The sequence below is a fragment of the Ursus maritimus genome, assembly GCF_017311325.1.
Source record: "Ursus maritimus isolate PB19 chromosome X unlocalized genomic scaffold, ASM1731132v1 scaffold_X1, whole genome shotgun sequence".
Lineage (NCBI taxonomy): Eukaryota > Metazoa > Chordata > Mammalia > Carnivora > Ursidae > Ursus > Ursus maritimus.
The window spans coordinates 40138385-40151600 of record NW_024423319.1 but is presented as its reverse complement, the minus strand read 5'-3'; the positions used below and the strand labels follow the sequence as shown (position 1 = coordinate 40151600).

At 41.7% G+C, this 13216-nt stretch overlaps 1 protein-coding gene across 1 annotated transcript in view; it reads left to right on the top strand.

The window, feature by feature from the left end:
• LOC103668930 (NACHT, LRR and PYD domains-containing protein 12-like) overlaps nucleotides 1-13216 on the top strand; it is a 30296-nt gene that overhangs the window by 9866 nt on the left and 7214 nt on the right. Inside the window, exons 5-9 of the mRNA XM_040627731.1 lie at nucleotides 2824-2994; nucleotides 5303-5482; nucleotides 6134-6304; nucleotides 6877-7047; nucleotides 7161-7331. Of these exons, the coding sequence (XP_040483665.1) occupies nucleotides 2824-2994; nucleotides 5303-5482; nucleotides 6134-6304; nucleotides 6877-7047; nucleotides 7161-7331 (864 nt within the window). The remainder of the gene's footprint in view (nucleotides 1-2823; nucleotides 2995-5302; nucleotides 5483-6133; nucleotides 6305-6876; nucleotides 7048-7160; nucleotides 7332-13216) is intronic.

Genomic DNA, 13216 nt, shown 5'->3' with positions numbered 1-13216 from the left:
CCCCCCCCCCCCCGCCCCCCTTACCTCCCAGCTCCGCACCCCAGCCCAAACACGCCAACCCTACTCTCCTCCCATCTGCTTGCCCTGCCCCCTCCCCCCTCAGACCCTCTTAAAGATCCCCTGACTGGCCTGTCCTACCTTAGTATATCTCCCACCAAACCTCACCTCTAAAGCTACGGCCAGATAGGGTGCCGGCTAACCACGCCTACCGACTAAGCCCAAAGAAAGAGCGCAACTTTCCCTCCAAGGACTCCGGGGGAAAAAGGAAGTCTGGGGGCCAACCCTCGAGGCTTTTACTCTAGGACTGTTCCAACTTCCAGAGACAGTGGGGGTGGGAGGGAATTTGTGAGGACGGTTCCTCCCAATTCCAGGACATATGAGAACCGCTACATTTCTGAAAGTCGTTGAAGGCGGGAAACAACAGGAGTGGTTAGAAAAGACTTAGAATCAAGAATGTGAAGTACTTGTAATGAAGTACAGGAAGTCCTGCCCCCCTCTATAATGGCTTGTCCCACGCCAGGCAAGGGCCTCCTAGAGATGGAATGTTCTAGAACGCTAAACAGCCCCAGTCCCTCGTTGGCTTTCCGTTTCAGGCGGTGGAAGAGGGTGGAGCCTGGGAACAACTTCGTCACCCATTGGCTCAACACTGAACATTATAGTCACCCCAAACAGTCTTAAATTCTGGCCATTTCACCCGGAAACCATGTCTCAAATCTGCCCGCCTTCACACCCCCGCCATCTTAGTCCAGCTCCCCCTACCTGTATTTCTTCTCTGGACCACAGCAGCCCTCTGATATCTGGTCTGTATCCTGCCTACCCTGACATCAGAGGGATCTGAGCATGTCGGTTTAAAACTCCAATGGCTTTCTGGAGCCTTCTGGAAAAACCAGATGGACTTAAGGACCTTCTGCTATAATTGAATGGTAGTTTCTACCTATGAGTCTACCGTGAAGACTGAATGACAAAGTGCATGTAAAGTTGATATAATGTTTTCTATGATCACATATTTGTAAAATATACAAATTCTGTGTGTGTGTGTGTGTATGTGTTTGTACATGTTTCTATGATATTGAAGAAAAGAGTGGGAGGGTATACACTAGACTCTTAATATTGGTTATCTTTGGGAGGTGGAATTGGAGAGGAGGTTTGGAAAAAGTTTTTATCTTTTTAAAATACATCTTTCTATGATTTCATTTATTACAAATAACATACATTTCTATATGTATGCATGCATTAAAAATCTGGAAAGTCATGTACCAAAATGTTAACAGTGGTTATTTTGGGGTGGTAGGAATATAGTACTTAAAAAAAAACTTTATGTTTTTCTCTGTTGTAGAAATTATTTATAATAATCATGTGTTTTAAAAAATTTTTTAACCTATTTTTTGATAACTTGTGATCATTGTAAATAATTTTTAAATATCTATAATGTGAGTGTATCCCTATAATCTCACCCTTCCCCAGCCTAGAAGATAACTACTATTAATAGTTTGATATATATATGTCCTTCTAGTCTTTTAATATAGGCCATAGCAAATATAGTTGACCCTTGAACAACACAGGATTTGAGCTGTGGAGGTCCACTTATATGTGCATTTTTAAAATAAATTCAGTACAGTACTATAAATGTATTTTCTTTTCCTTATACTTTTCTTAATTAAAAAAAATATTTTCTTTTCTCTAGCTTATTTTATTGTAAGAATACAGTATATAGGGGCGCCTGGGTGGCACAGCGGTTAAGCGTCTGCCTTTGGCTCAGGGCGTGATCCCGGCGTTATGGGATCGAGCCCCACATCAGGCTCCTCCGCTATGAGCCTGCTTCTTCCTCTCCCACTCCCCCTGCTTGTGTTCCCTCTCTCGCTGGTTGTCTCTATCTCTGTCAAATAAATAAAATATTTTAAAAAAAAGGATACAGTATATAATACATATAACATGTGTTAGTTGACTGTTTTATTGTGAAGTCTTCTGGTCAACAGTAGGCTATTAGTAGTTATGTTTTGGGGAAGTCAAAAGTTATAGGCGGATTTTCAACTGTGTGGAGGTCATAGCCCCTAACCCCTGAGTTGTTCAAGGGTCAGCTGTAATTGGCAGTTTCTCAAACAAAGCATCTTCTCACTTGTCTTCTGGCCTTTGCCCAAGCTGCTCCATGAGTGGCTTGTCCCTGGGCTCCTCCTGTTCTCCCTGCTCCCATTCTCTTCATCCTCCTGTTCAATTTCTATTCCCCTTTCACAACAGCACTCAAGTATGTCTTTCTCTTATAAGTGTTTCTTGATCCTCCAACTCCCACCCCAAGATAGGCTGAATTGTGCCATCTTTCTGTGTCGCCATGATACCTTGTGCATATCACTTGCAGTACTTTTCAAGGCCAGGTCTGGGTCTTAATTACTTTTGTGTTTTCAGCATCTGGCACAGTGGTAAGCACCCAATAAATGAATTGTTGTGTGGATTGAAAGAGTTCATTACATCAGTAAGGTACAAACAGATACCTTTAAAGAGAGTCCTGTTTTCTTCTCTAAAATGTCTTTTTCTCCACACAGACTGATTTTTTGCCATCTCACAGCTTCTTGTGGTAGGGACCTCTCTTTAGTATTTGAAACTAACCAGTATTTGACAGATTTGGAGTTCGTAAAAAATACCCTGGAAGATTCAGGAATGAAGCTTCTGTGTGAAGGATTAAAACAGCCAAACTGTATCTTACAGACATTGAGGTAACTGATAGCAGGAGAATTTGTTGTCTGTGTTCGTATCATTTTTGGTCAATTTCTGTTTGCATGAGGGTAGAGCATGAACAAGATAATGAGGTCATTCTTTTCTTCTTTGAAGGTTGTACCGATGCCTTATCTCTCCTGCTTCTTGTGGGGCACTGGCAGCTGTTCTCAGTACCAGTCAGTGGCTCACTGATCTGGAATTTAGTGAAACAAAATTGGAAGCTTCAGCTTTGAAATTGCTTTGTGAAGGCTTAAAAGATCCAAATTGCAAATTACAGAAGCTCAAGTAAGTTGTAACTATTAGTTTCCTTGCTGCAAGAAAAAAAATTTAAATATGCAACTCAGGATGGATGTTGTATAATCAAAACACATTTCAAAGAATCATGGAAAGGAAGAATAAAAGGGACAGTCCCTAAAATTGTTCCTATGCAACAAGTTTAGGAAAAGAATTTTCATTGTAAGCGACAATAACATCGATGACTATAGTAATAGCCCACACTTATTGAACAGTCACTTTGTGCTAAGTATTGTGCTGACTGCTTTGTATCCATGATTTCCTTTAATTGCACAACGGTTCTGAGAGGTTTCAGATTATTATCTCCATTATAGCAGATAAGGAAATAGGGACCCAAGGTCATAAGACCAAATAACATGGCAAAGGCACAATTCAGAACCCACATGTATCTGACTTCAAAGTCCATGGCAGTGATTTTAATAAAAAAGTTTATCATATATGTATTAGGGTTCTCCAGAGAAACAGAACAAATAAGATGTATATAAATATACAGTTGACCCTTGAACCTCACAGGAGTTGGGGCGCCAACTCCACCCCCCACAGTCAGAAATCCATGTATAAATATGACCCTCCAAAAGCTTAACTACTAATAAGCCTGCTGTTGACTGGAAGCCTTAACTGATACTGACTGACAAATATTCTGTATGTGATATGTATTATATACCATATTCTTACAAGAAAGTAAACTGGAGAAAATAAAATGTTAAGAAAATCATAAGGAAGAGAAAATACATTCACAGTACTGTACTGTATTTATAAAAATATTCGTGTTTAAGTGAACCCATGAAGTTCAAACCTGTGTTGTTCAGGGGTCAACTGTATAAAGATTTATTTTAAGGAATTGGCTCATGTGGATTATGGTGGCTATCAAGTTCAATATTTGCAAGGTAGGCCAACAGGCTGGAGACGCAGGGAAAAGCTCATGTTGCAGTTCAAGTCCAAAGGCATTCTGCTGGGAGAATTCTCTCTTCTTCCCTGGGAGGTCAGTCTATTTCTATAAAACTTTTCAACTGATTAGGCGAGGCCCACCCAAATTATAGGGTAAATTACTTTACTCAAAGTCTACTGATTTAAATATTAATCTCATCTAAAAAGTACCTTCCCAGATACATCTAGAATGATTTTTGACCAAATATCAGGATATATGAGCTAGCCAATGTGACACAATTAACCAACACAATATATATGTGGGTTTATTTATTTTTTTAAAGTAGACTTCAAGGAGCGCCTGGGTGGCTCAGTCGTTGAGCGTCTGCCTTCGGCTCAGGGCGTGATCCCAGCGTTCTGGGATCGAGCCCCACATCGGGCTCCTCCGCTGGGAGCCTGCTTCTTCCTCTCCCACTTCCCCTGCTTGTGTTCCCTCTCTCGCTGGCTGTCTCTGTCTGTCAAATAAATAAATAAAATCTTAAAAAAAAAAAATAGACTTCATGCCCAGTGTGGAGCCCAATGCCGGGCTTGAACTCATGACTCTGAGATCAAGACCTGAACTGAGATCAAGAGTTGGACACTGAACTGACAGAGCTACCCAGGCACACCTATATGTGGGTCTTTTTTTTTTTTTAAAGCAAAAGCTCTTTAACATTAAAGCTTTCTAAAATCCCCTTTGAGACCCTTCCCCCCTGCAAAATGCCTCTTTTTGAAAATTTCTGAATTGGGGAGATATAGGCATGTGTACTTATGAGTCCTCTTCAAGGCTAAGGTTGGAGCCTGGTAACTCAAGAGAAAATTGAGGACTCAAAGATTATAGTCTCTATCATAGAAATTCTTGAAAGTGATAGAAGAAAAAGTTGATGGGATTCAAGAAATTGGACTACTTAATACAGACAAACAAAGATTGAGAAGACAGGAAGGTTGGTAAAAACCACTCTCCCGTCCCAAGGAAGTAATATTACATGGATGATGATGGTAGGCTGGGTCTCTAAGGATGGAAAATTAATAAATAATGGACTTTTAGATCCTTTGACTATAAAGTATACCATTTCTCCCATGGGGTTTGAAAGAAGCTATGAGATAGAATTCTAAATTCATGCAGGGAGTTAAAATGAGATTAGGTCATCTTGGTATTTCCTCCCAACACTTTTTTTGGAGGGACAGTCAACACTTACTGAGTTCCTACTGGGGGACACAGTGTTGTGGGAGCAAAGTATGATTGTCTCCCCTGGAGGCTGTGACATTGTCAAGGTTGGCAGTCTTGTATGGGTGGGCCTTTATTTTCTCTGCTCATGAGGTACAGTGGGTAGGGGGTAAGTAAGATAATAAAGCAGCAATTCTGTCTCTGTTCATCTTTCTTTCTCTCCAGGTTGTGTGCTAGCCTTCTCCCTGAAAGCTCAGAGGTTGTTTGTAAGTATCTTGCCTCTGTTCTCATTTGCAATCCAAACCTCACTGAGCTGGACCTGAGTGAAAATCCCCTGGGGGACACAGGGGTGAAGTATCTTTGTGAAGGTCTCAGACATTCCAACTGTAAAGTGGAAAAGCTAGAGTAAGTTTCTTAGAACTGTCTGGCATCATCTTATGACTATTGAACTTGTCAAATGCCTTCTATGTGCCAGGATCTATGCTTGGGCTTGGGAGAAGTTATTTCACCTAATTTATTCCTTCCAATAACCATATAAGATAGATTTTTTTAAATCCCTGTTGTACAGATGAGGAAGTTGAAGATCACAGGGAAATGTGACTTGTCCAAGGTCACACCACTCAAAAGTGGTATAGTCAGATATGACTCCAAAATTTGTTTCCAAATCTCCTGCTCTTTCCAGTATACAGCCATCTTGTGTGTTTACAGGAATGACACTACTTAAATATTAAGAATATTTACAATGCACCCAACACTGAACTAGATATGGGTAAAGTTATCAGAAGGACAAGTGGCAAGGCTGCCCTTAAGGACACAATGAACCAATTGGAGAACAACACAGTTCAATGTGTAATGAAATGCCCAACACTGTGGAATCATTTAAAAATGCCAGATGAGCCCAGGGAAAGGTAGGAGGTCGCTGTGCGCTGGAGACCTCAGGAGGTGGCTTTGTGAAGGAGGTGTGCCAGGAGCTGGAACTCGAAGGGAGGCTAGGAAAACATTCTCAGAAAGCTAAGAGACAGCAGTGGCTGATTTTTCTTCTTTTTCTCTTGGTAGCTTGAGCACATGTTACCTAACAGATGCTAGCTGTATGGAGCTCTCTCCTTTCTTGCAAGTGAGTCAGACTTTAAAAGAGCTGCTTGTATTTGCTAATGCCCTGGGGGACACAGGAGTACAGCATCTCTGTGAAAGTCTGCGGCATGCAAAGGGTATTCTCGAGAATCTTGTGTAAGTGTCTGCTTATCCTTTTTCTCACGGGCCTGGGCACTTGAGGTTCAGTAGGACTCCATGGTTAACAGCCACCTTGGTATCCCCATTCCTCCACGCTTTCTGAATGTTCCCTTTCTGCAGCTTGTTGTGAGTCCCTCGCTCAAGTCCTGAGCTCCACTCGGAGCCTGACAAGGCTGCTTCTAATTAATAACAGAATTGAAGATTTGGGACTGAAATTGCTGTGCGAAGGATTAAAACAGCCTGTCAGTTAAAGGATCTGGCATAAGTATCATGGACTATAGCCACAGGCAGAGTTTCCTGATGTTTCAGCAACTCTTAAAATTAAATGAGTATTTTTTGGCCTGGTGATTGAATCTCCAAGGAAGCAATAAATGAAGAACCAAATAATTTAGGGAGAATAAATGTTCCCCTCTCTACAATCTCTGCTTGGCCCTGGCCCAAGGGATTTTTTTTTTTTTTACACGATACTCTGAGTTTCTAATGTGTTTTTCTAGTGGGCAAACAGAATTCTTAAAGTAACTCAGCGCAGATGAAATGATGCCAGCCTTCTCTACCTTACTTCCTGGCAGGTTGTGGACCTGCCACTTGACTGGAGAGTGTTGTCAGGATTTATGCAATGCACTCTACACCAATGAGTACCTAAGAGACCTTGACCTCAGTGATAATGCCTTAGGGGATGAGGGTATGCAGGTGCTGTGTGAAGGGCTGAAACACCTCTCCTGCAAACTGCAGACCTTGTGGTAAGTACACAGCGACTCTTTGCTCACTGGGCTCTTGTTCCAGGCTCTATATGAAATGGAGGGTCACTGTGAAACTTGGGGTAAAACTGATTTCTTTCTTGAAATTCCCATAGGTTAGCAGAATGTCATCTCACAGATGCGTGCTGTGGAGCCCTTGCCTCTGTCCTCAACAGAAATGAGAACCTAACATTGCTAGACCTAAGTGGAAACGACCTCAAGGATTTTGGAGTGCAAATGCTGTGTGATTCACTGATTCAGCCAATATGTAAACTACAGACATTCTAGTAAGTTACTATGGCGGGGGATGTGGGAGGGAGGGGGTCAAGACAGACATGTTGGGTTTGATCATAGCCCATTGCCATGAGGAAAGAAGAAAATTTGAGGGCAAGCCATGCCTAGGCAAAATATCAAAGTAAGTGAAATAACCAGTAGGCTTCCTCCTTGGACACAGGGGCAGGGCTAGAGGCAGAGAACAGGCAGCACTGGATCTCACTGCTAAGAGAAGCAGCATAGTATAGGAAAAAGAGTACCATAGTATAGGAAAAAAAAAAAGAAAAAGGAAAAATTTAGCTATTGTGGACATTGCTGCTATGAACATTGGGGTGCATATGGCCCTTCTCTTCACTATGTCTGTATCTTTGGCCTAGATGCTGTTAGGTCTGGCTTAAATACTGGGTTTAGCATCCACTAGCTACATGACCATGCTTACTTAACCTCCCTGAACTTCGGTATCCGTGTCTATAAAATGGAGCCAATACTAGTACCTGACTATCTGGTATTAACAGGGGGATTGAATGAAGTAAAACATTAATCATAAATGTACCTAGTACAACCTTTGGCACATAGGTGGTTCTCCATAAATGTTACATTCTTTCCCTTTTCTCTTCTTATACTTGCCAGGGGTCGTAATATTTACATTTGAGAGTCTTCAAGACTCAAGGAAATGAAGCTGTAATGATGCAATTATAGGAAGTGGAGGTCTTGACCTTTTCTGGTCAATGTCCATCTGCCAGCTCAGCAGGCTGGCATGACACACAAAGTCACTCTTAATTAGGATATAGCTATGCTGTGTTGGCAGCTAACCAGTGACCAAATGGCCATTCGTTTCTGGCATTCAGAACTGGAACACATAATGGAAAATAAAGGCCGAGTGCAAAAATTCCACATTTCAAAGCCAATTTAACAGATTGAAGTGTAAATGAAAACAACATAAAGGCCTGATTACAAGTCTGGCTGAAACAGAAGCTGGTTCTCTACTAGCAAAGTGAAGTATGTTAGTTTCAAAGGCTTGAAAGTGTGGTGATTACTGCCCAGAAAAAGAGAATCATTCACGACATGATGAGCCTCGGAGATTTAGGGACCTCCATTCAGTGGTGTCTTTCTCAAAAGAGGTGACTGCAGTCTATATTGTCAACAGGTTGGAATAAGCTTAATGATCAATCCTAATGTTTCTTCAAATATTGAGTAATTTAATGTGGTAGCACTGTATAGTGTGTATGCTTCAGCAAAGGTCTTAAGTGACAGTGAGGAGAAATTATTTTGTGATGGCATGCCATTATTTGCTTTTTATTGTAAATTATTACACTGTTTCCTGTCTCTCTTGCTCTTTGCCTTTTTTTTAAATGATTTTTTATTATATTATGTTAGTCACCATACAGTACATCCCCGGTTTCCGACGTAAAGCTCGATGATTCATTAGTTGCGTATAACACCCAGTGCACCATGCAATACGTGCCCTCCTTACTACCCATCACCGGTCTATCCCATTCCCCCACCCCACTCCCCTCTGAGGCCCTCAGTTTGTTTCTCATAGTCCATAGTCTCTCATGTTTCATTCCCCCTTCTGATTACTGATATACTTTAAGTTCAGTTCTGTGTTATAATCTATCATTTTTCTTCAAATTTGAGTAATTTATGTATAGCATTGCTAATAGAGTGTGTTGCTTCACAAAGGTCTTAAGTGACATTGAGGAGAATATTTTGTGATGGCATGCCATTATTTCTTTTTATTTTAAATTATTCACTTTTTCTCTGCTCTTTGCTCTTTTTTTAAGTATTTTTATTATATTATGTTAGTCACCATACAGTACATCCCGGTTTCGCGTAAGCTCGATGATTCATTAGCGTATAACACCCAGTGCACCATGCAATCACGTGCCCTCTCACTCCCATCACCGGTCCCTTCCCCCACCCCACTCCCTCTGAGGCCCTCAGTTTGTTTCTCATAGATCAGTCTCTCATGTTTATTCCCTCGATTACTCCCCTCTTTCTTTATCCCTTCTACTGATTTCTAGTTCATTACATGTTCCATGGATGAGAGAAATCATATGATAGTTGTCTTTCTCTGTGACTTATTTCACTTAGCATTATCTCCTCAGTGCAAGGACTTCCAGCTTTTCCCCATTAGAAGAATGATATTTGCTGTGAGCTTTTTCATAGATGGCTTTTATGAGATTGAGAAATGTACCTCTATTCCTACACTCTGGGGTTTTAATCGGGAAAGGATGCTTGCTATTTTGTCAAATGCTTTCTTATCTATTGAGAGAATCATATGGTTCCTGAGTCTTTTCTTGTTGATATGATGTTCACGCTGATCGATTTGCGAATGTGAACCTGCTTGCATCAGGTATGAATCCCACTTGGTCATGATGGATAATCCTTTTAATTTACTGTTGATTCTATCAAGGATCTTGTTGAGGATTTTGGTGTCCATATTTCATGGAAATTGGTCGTAATTCTCCTTTTTGAGTGGGTCTTTGCCTGGTTTGGGGATCAAGGATATTGGCCTCATGAATGAGTTTGGTAGCTTTCCTTCTGTTTCTTTTTTGAAATAGCTTTGGGAAAGGTATATTTCTTCTTTGAATTTTTGGTAGAATTGGGAAAACCATCCGGGCCTGGAGTTTTGTTATTTGAAGGTTTTTATCACTGACTCAATGTCTTCATAATTAATTGGCCTGTTTAAGAAATCATTCTTCCTGTTTCGATCTTGTAGTTTATAGGTTTCCAGGAAGGCCTCCATCTCTTCTCAGATTTTTTTTTGCATAGCTGTTGATAATGTTGCTAATAAATCCTTCCACTTCTTTTTTTTTTTTTTTTTTTAAAGATTTTATTTATTTATTAGACAGAGATAGAAGAGAAGCAAGAGAGGCAAGAAAGGGGAGTGGGAGAGGAGAGCAGGCTCATAGTGGAGGAGCACTGCGTGGGGCTCGAACCTGCGCCGGGATCACGCCCTGAGCTGAGGAAAGGCGCTTAACCGGCCTTGCCCGGGCGCCCCGATCCTTCCAATTTTTGTGATTGGTTGGTGACCTTCCTCTTTTTCATTCATAATTTTAATAAATTTGGGTCCTTTTCTCTTTTCTCGGAATGTCTTGCCAGTGGTCTTCAATTTTATTGATTCCTCAATGAACCAGACTTTGTCCTGTTGATGTGCTCTAGCACTTCTGGTTTCTAATTGATTGATTTCTCTCTCATTTTGTGACTGCTTCCTCATGAGTGTATTAGCCTGTCCCTCTTGCTGTTCCACTTTTGGGTGAGATATAATAACTATTTCAGATTTTTCTATTCTTTTGATGAGGGCTTGGATGACTATGTATTTTAGGACTGCCTATGCCAGTATCCCATGTTTTGGACCGTTGTGTTTTTCATCGTTGGTCTCCATAAATTGTTAAATGATGTTTTAGTTTCCTGGTTTATGAGTCATTCCTGAGCAGGATGGTTCTTAGTCTCCAAGTGTTTGAGTTTCCTTCCAAATTTTCCTTGTGGTTGGAGTTCCAATTTCAGAGTGTTGTGGTCAGAATATACAGGGGATAATTTCAATCTTTTGGTATCATTGAGAGCCTGTTTTGTGTCCCAGAACTTGTCTATTCATGAATATTCCATGGCATTGAATGAATAGTATTCTTTTCTTTGGGTTGTGTTCTGTATAGTATATCTATGATTGGTCCAACTCATCGAGTATGGCAATTCAAACCTTTTGATTCTTTTTGTTTTTGCCAGGGTGTTCTGTCTATTTCATAGTGTTGAGTGTTGAGGTCCCCTACTATTAATTTATTTTTATCTATATGTCCTTATTTCTGGTTAGAGATTGGCTTGTTATATCTTGCTCCTCCCCTTGTTATATATATTTATAATTGTATACCCTTGTTGAATACTTCCTTAGATAATATAGGCCCTTCTGTCTCCTATATAGATCTCAGTTTAAAATCCAATCTATCTGATATGAGAATTCGTAACCCCAGCTTTCTTTTGGATCCATTTGGTGAAAGATGGTACTCCATCCCCTAGGGGCGCCTGGGTAGCGTCGTGTGTTAGCGTCTCCCCAGGCTCGGGCGTGATCCGATTCGGGATCAAATCCCATCGGGCTCCTCTCCTGGAGACCTGCTTTTTCCTCTCCTACTCGCTGTGTTCCCTCTCGGCTGGCTGTCTATCTCTGTGAAATAAATAAAAATCTAAAAAAAAAAAAAAAAGATGGTACTCCAGCCCCTTCTCTCAGAATCTGACCATCTTTGGTTCAAATGAGTCTCTTGTAGCACTGGATGGTCATTTCTTTTTATCCATCTCAACCCTGTGTGGCGTTTATGGGAGCGTTTAAACCATTTACATTGAGCCACTAAGAACTGAGAGATAGAATTTTTGATCTGCATGTTAGTATAAGTCTTTGTTTGTATTTGTGACTTTCTGTTCTTATCACTCTTGGGCCTTACCTTTATAGAACCCGTAATATCTCCTGTAGGGCTGGTTTGCGTGATTAAATTGGTTAATAACTGGCGATTCTGGAATGTCTTTATTTCTCATCAAATTCTGAATGACAGCCTTGCTGGATATAAGGATCCTTGCTGCATGTTTTTCTCTGAAAGAGCTTTAAAAATCCCCCAACCCTTTCTCTCATTTCCAGGTCGTGTAGACAGGTCTCGGACGTAATTCTGATGCCTTTGCCTTGGTACGTGAAAATTTCGCCCCTGGCCGCTCTACTACCATCATCCGGATCTAATATTTGAGAAATGCACTATGACATGACGTGGTGAGGTTTGTCGTGTTGAGATTTGGGAGGTCCCTCTGCCTCCTTGGACACGAATGTTTGTTTCCCTTGCTAGATAAGGAGTGTTTCAGCTACAATTTGTTCAAATATCTCTTCTAGACCTCTGTTTTTCTCACACCCTTGGGGATGCTGATGATCGACATTGGATTGTTTCATAGTGATGTGCCCTGCAACCTATATTATTACGTGGATTTTTAAGACCAGACTTCTATTCATTTTTCTTCTATTAACCCATCCTCCAATTCACTAATAGTTCCTATGTTTCGGTGCCTGCCATCAGACTCTAGTTTTCCTGCATTTGGCTCTAGAATTTTTAATTTCTGTTAGATTGCTCTCATTTTTGTCCTTAGGGATTCTATATTCTCAGTAACCTATATATTATTTTCAATTCTACTCATCATTTTGACCAGCTGTTCCTCTGAATTCCATTTCTGATACTTTGGTTCATCCATATCATTAGTTCTGTGGCAGGGCCAGAGCACTGTCACTTCTTTCTTTTCTGGGGCTTTCCTTGTCATTCTGATGAGAGAGGTTCGGTTTGTCCAGAGCCCAAATTATTGACTGGGTCCGGCCGGCCCCTGTTTAAGATCGGGATGTGGCTTCGGTTTTCAGCCGCCTCTGTGGGAGGCCGCACGTGCACTTTCAAGTCCGTTGGGTGAAGAGTCTCCGTGTCCCTGCGAGGGGGTTTGGGGATGACTATGAGCCGGTGTTTCCAGGCTTTTGTTCTCTGGGCTTTTTCCCGGCGTCTGCTGTGCCTCTTCTGAGAAGTCAGAGCAGCAGCGGCCGACTCAGCCTCTTGTCACAGAACAGAGGGATTGCGGCCCATTCTCCACTGATGTTCTGGCCACCTTTAACTTCGTACCGTTCCCGTGTGCTGCTCACTTGCAGTGTCCCGGGATGTGCCCCACACCCTAGTCCCAGCGTCACTTCCAGGGGGCGTGTGTCCTTCCTTGTGTTTCTAACGCTGCCAGCCGCCCCGCAGTGCTCCTGGAGCTCCTGGTCTCAGTCTGAATCCAGTGAGCACACTGGGATTCGGAGTTCATGAGATGCCTGTTGGCGCGTGCTTCGGCTCACGGTCTCAGTCTGCTGTTTCTGGGGTGTTTGATCGCGGCTTCCACTTCACGCTCTCCT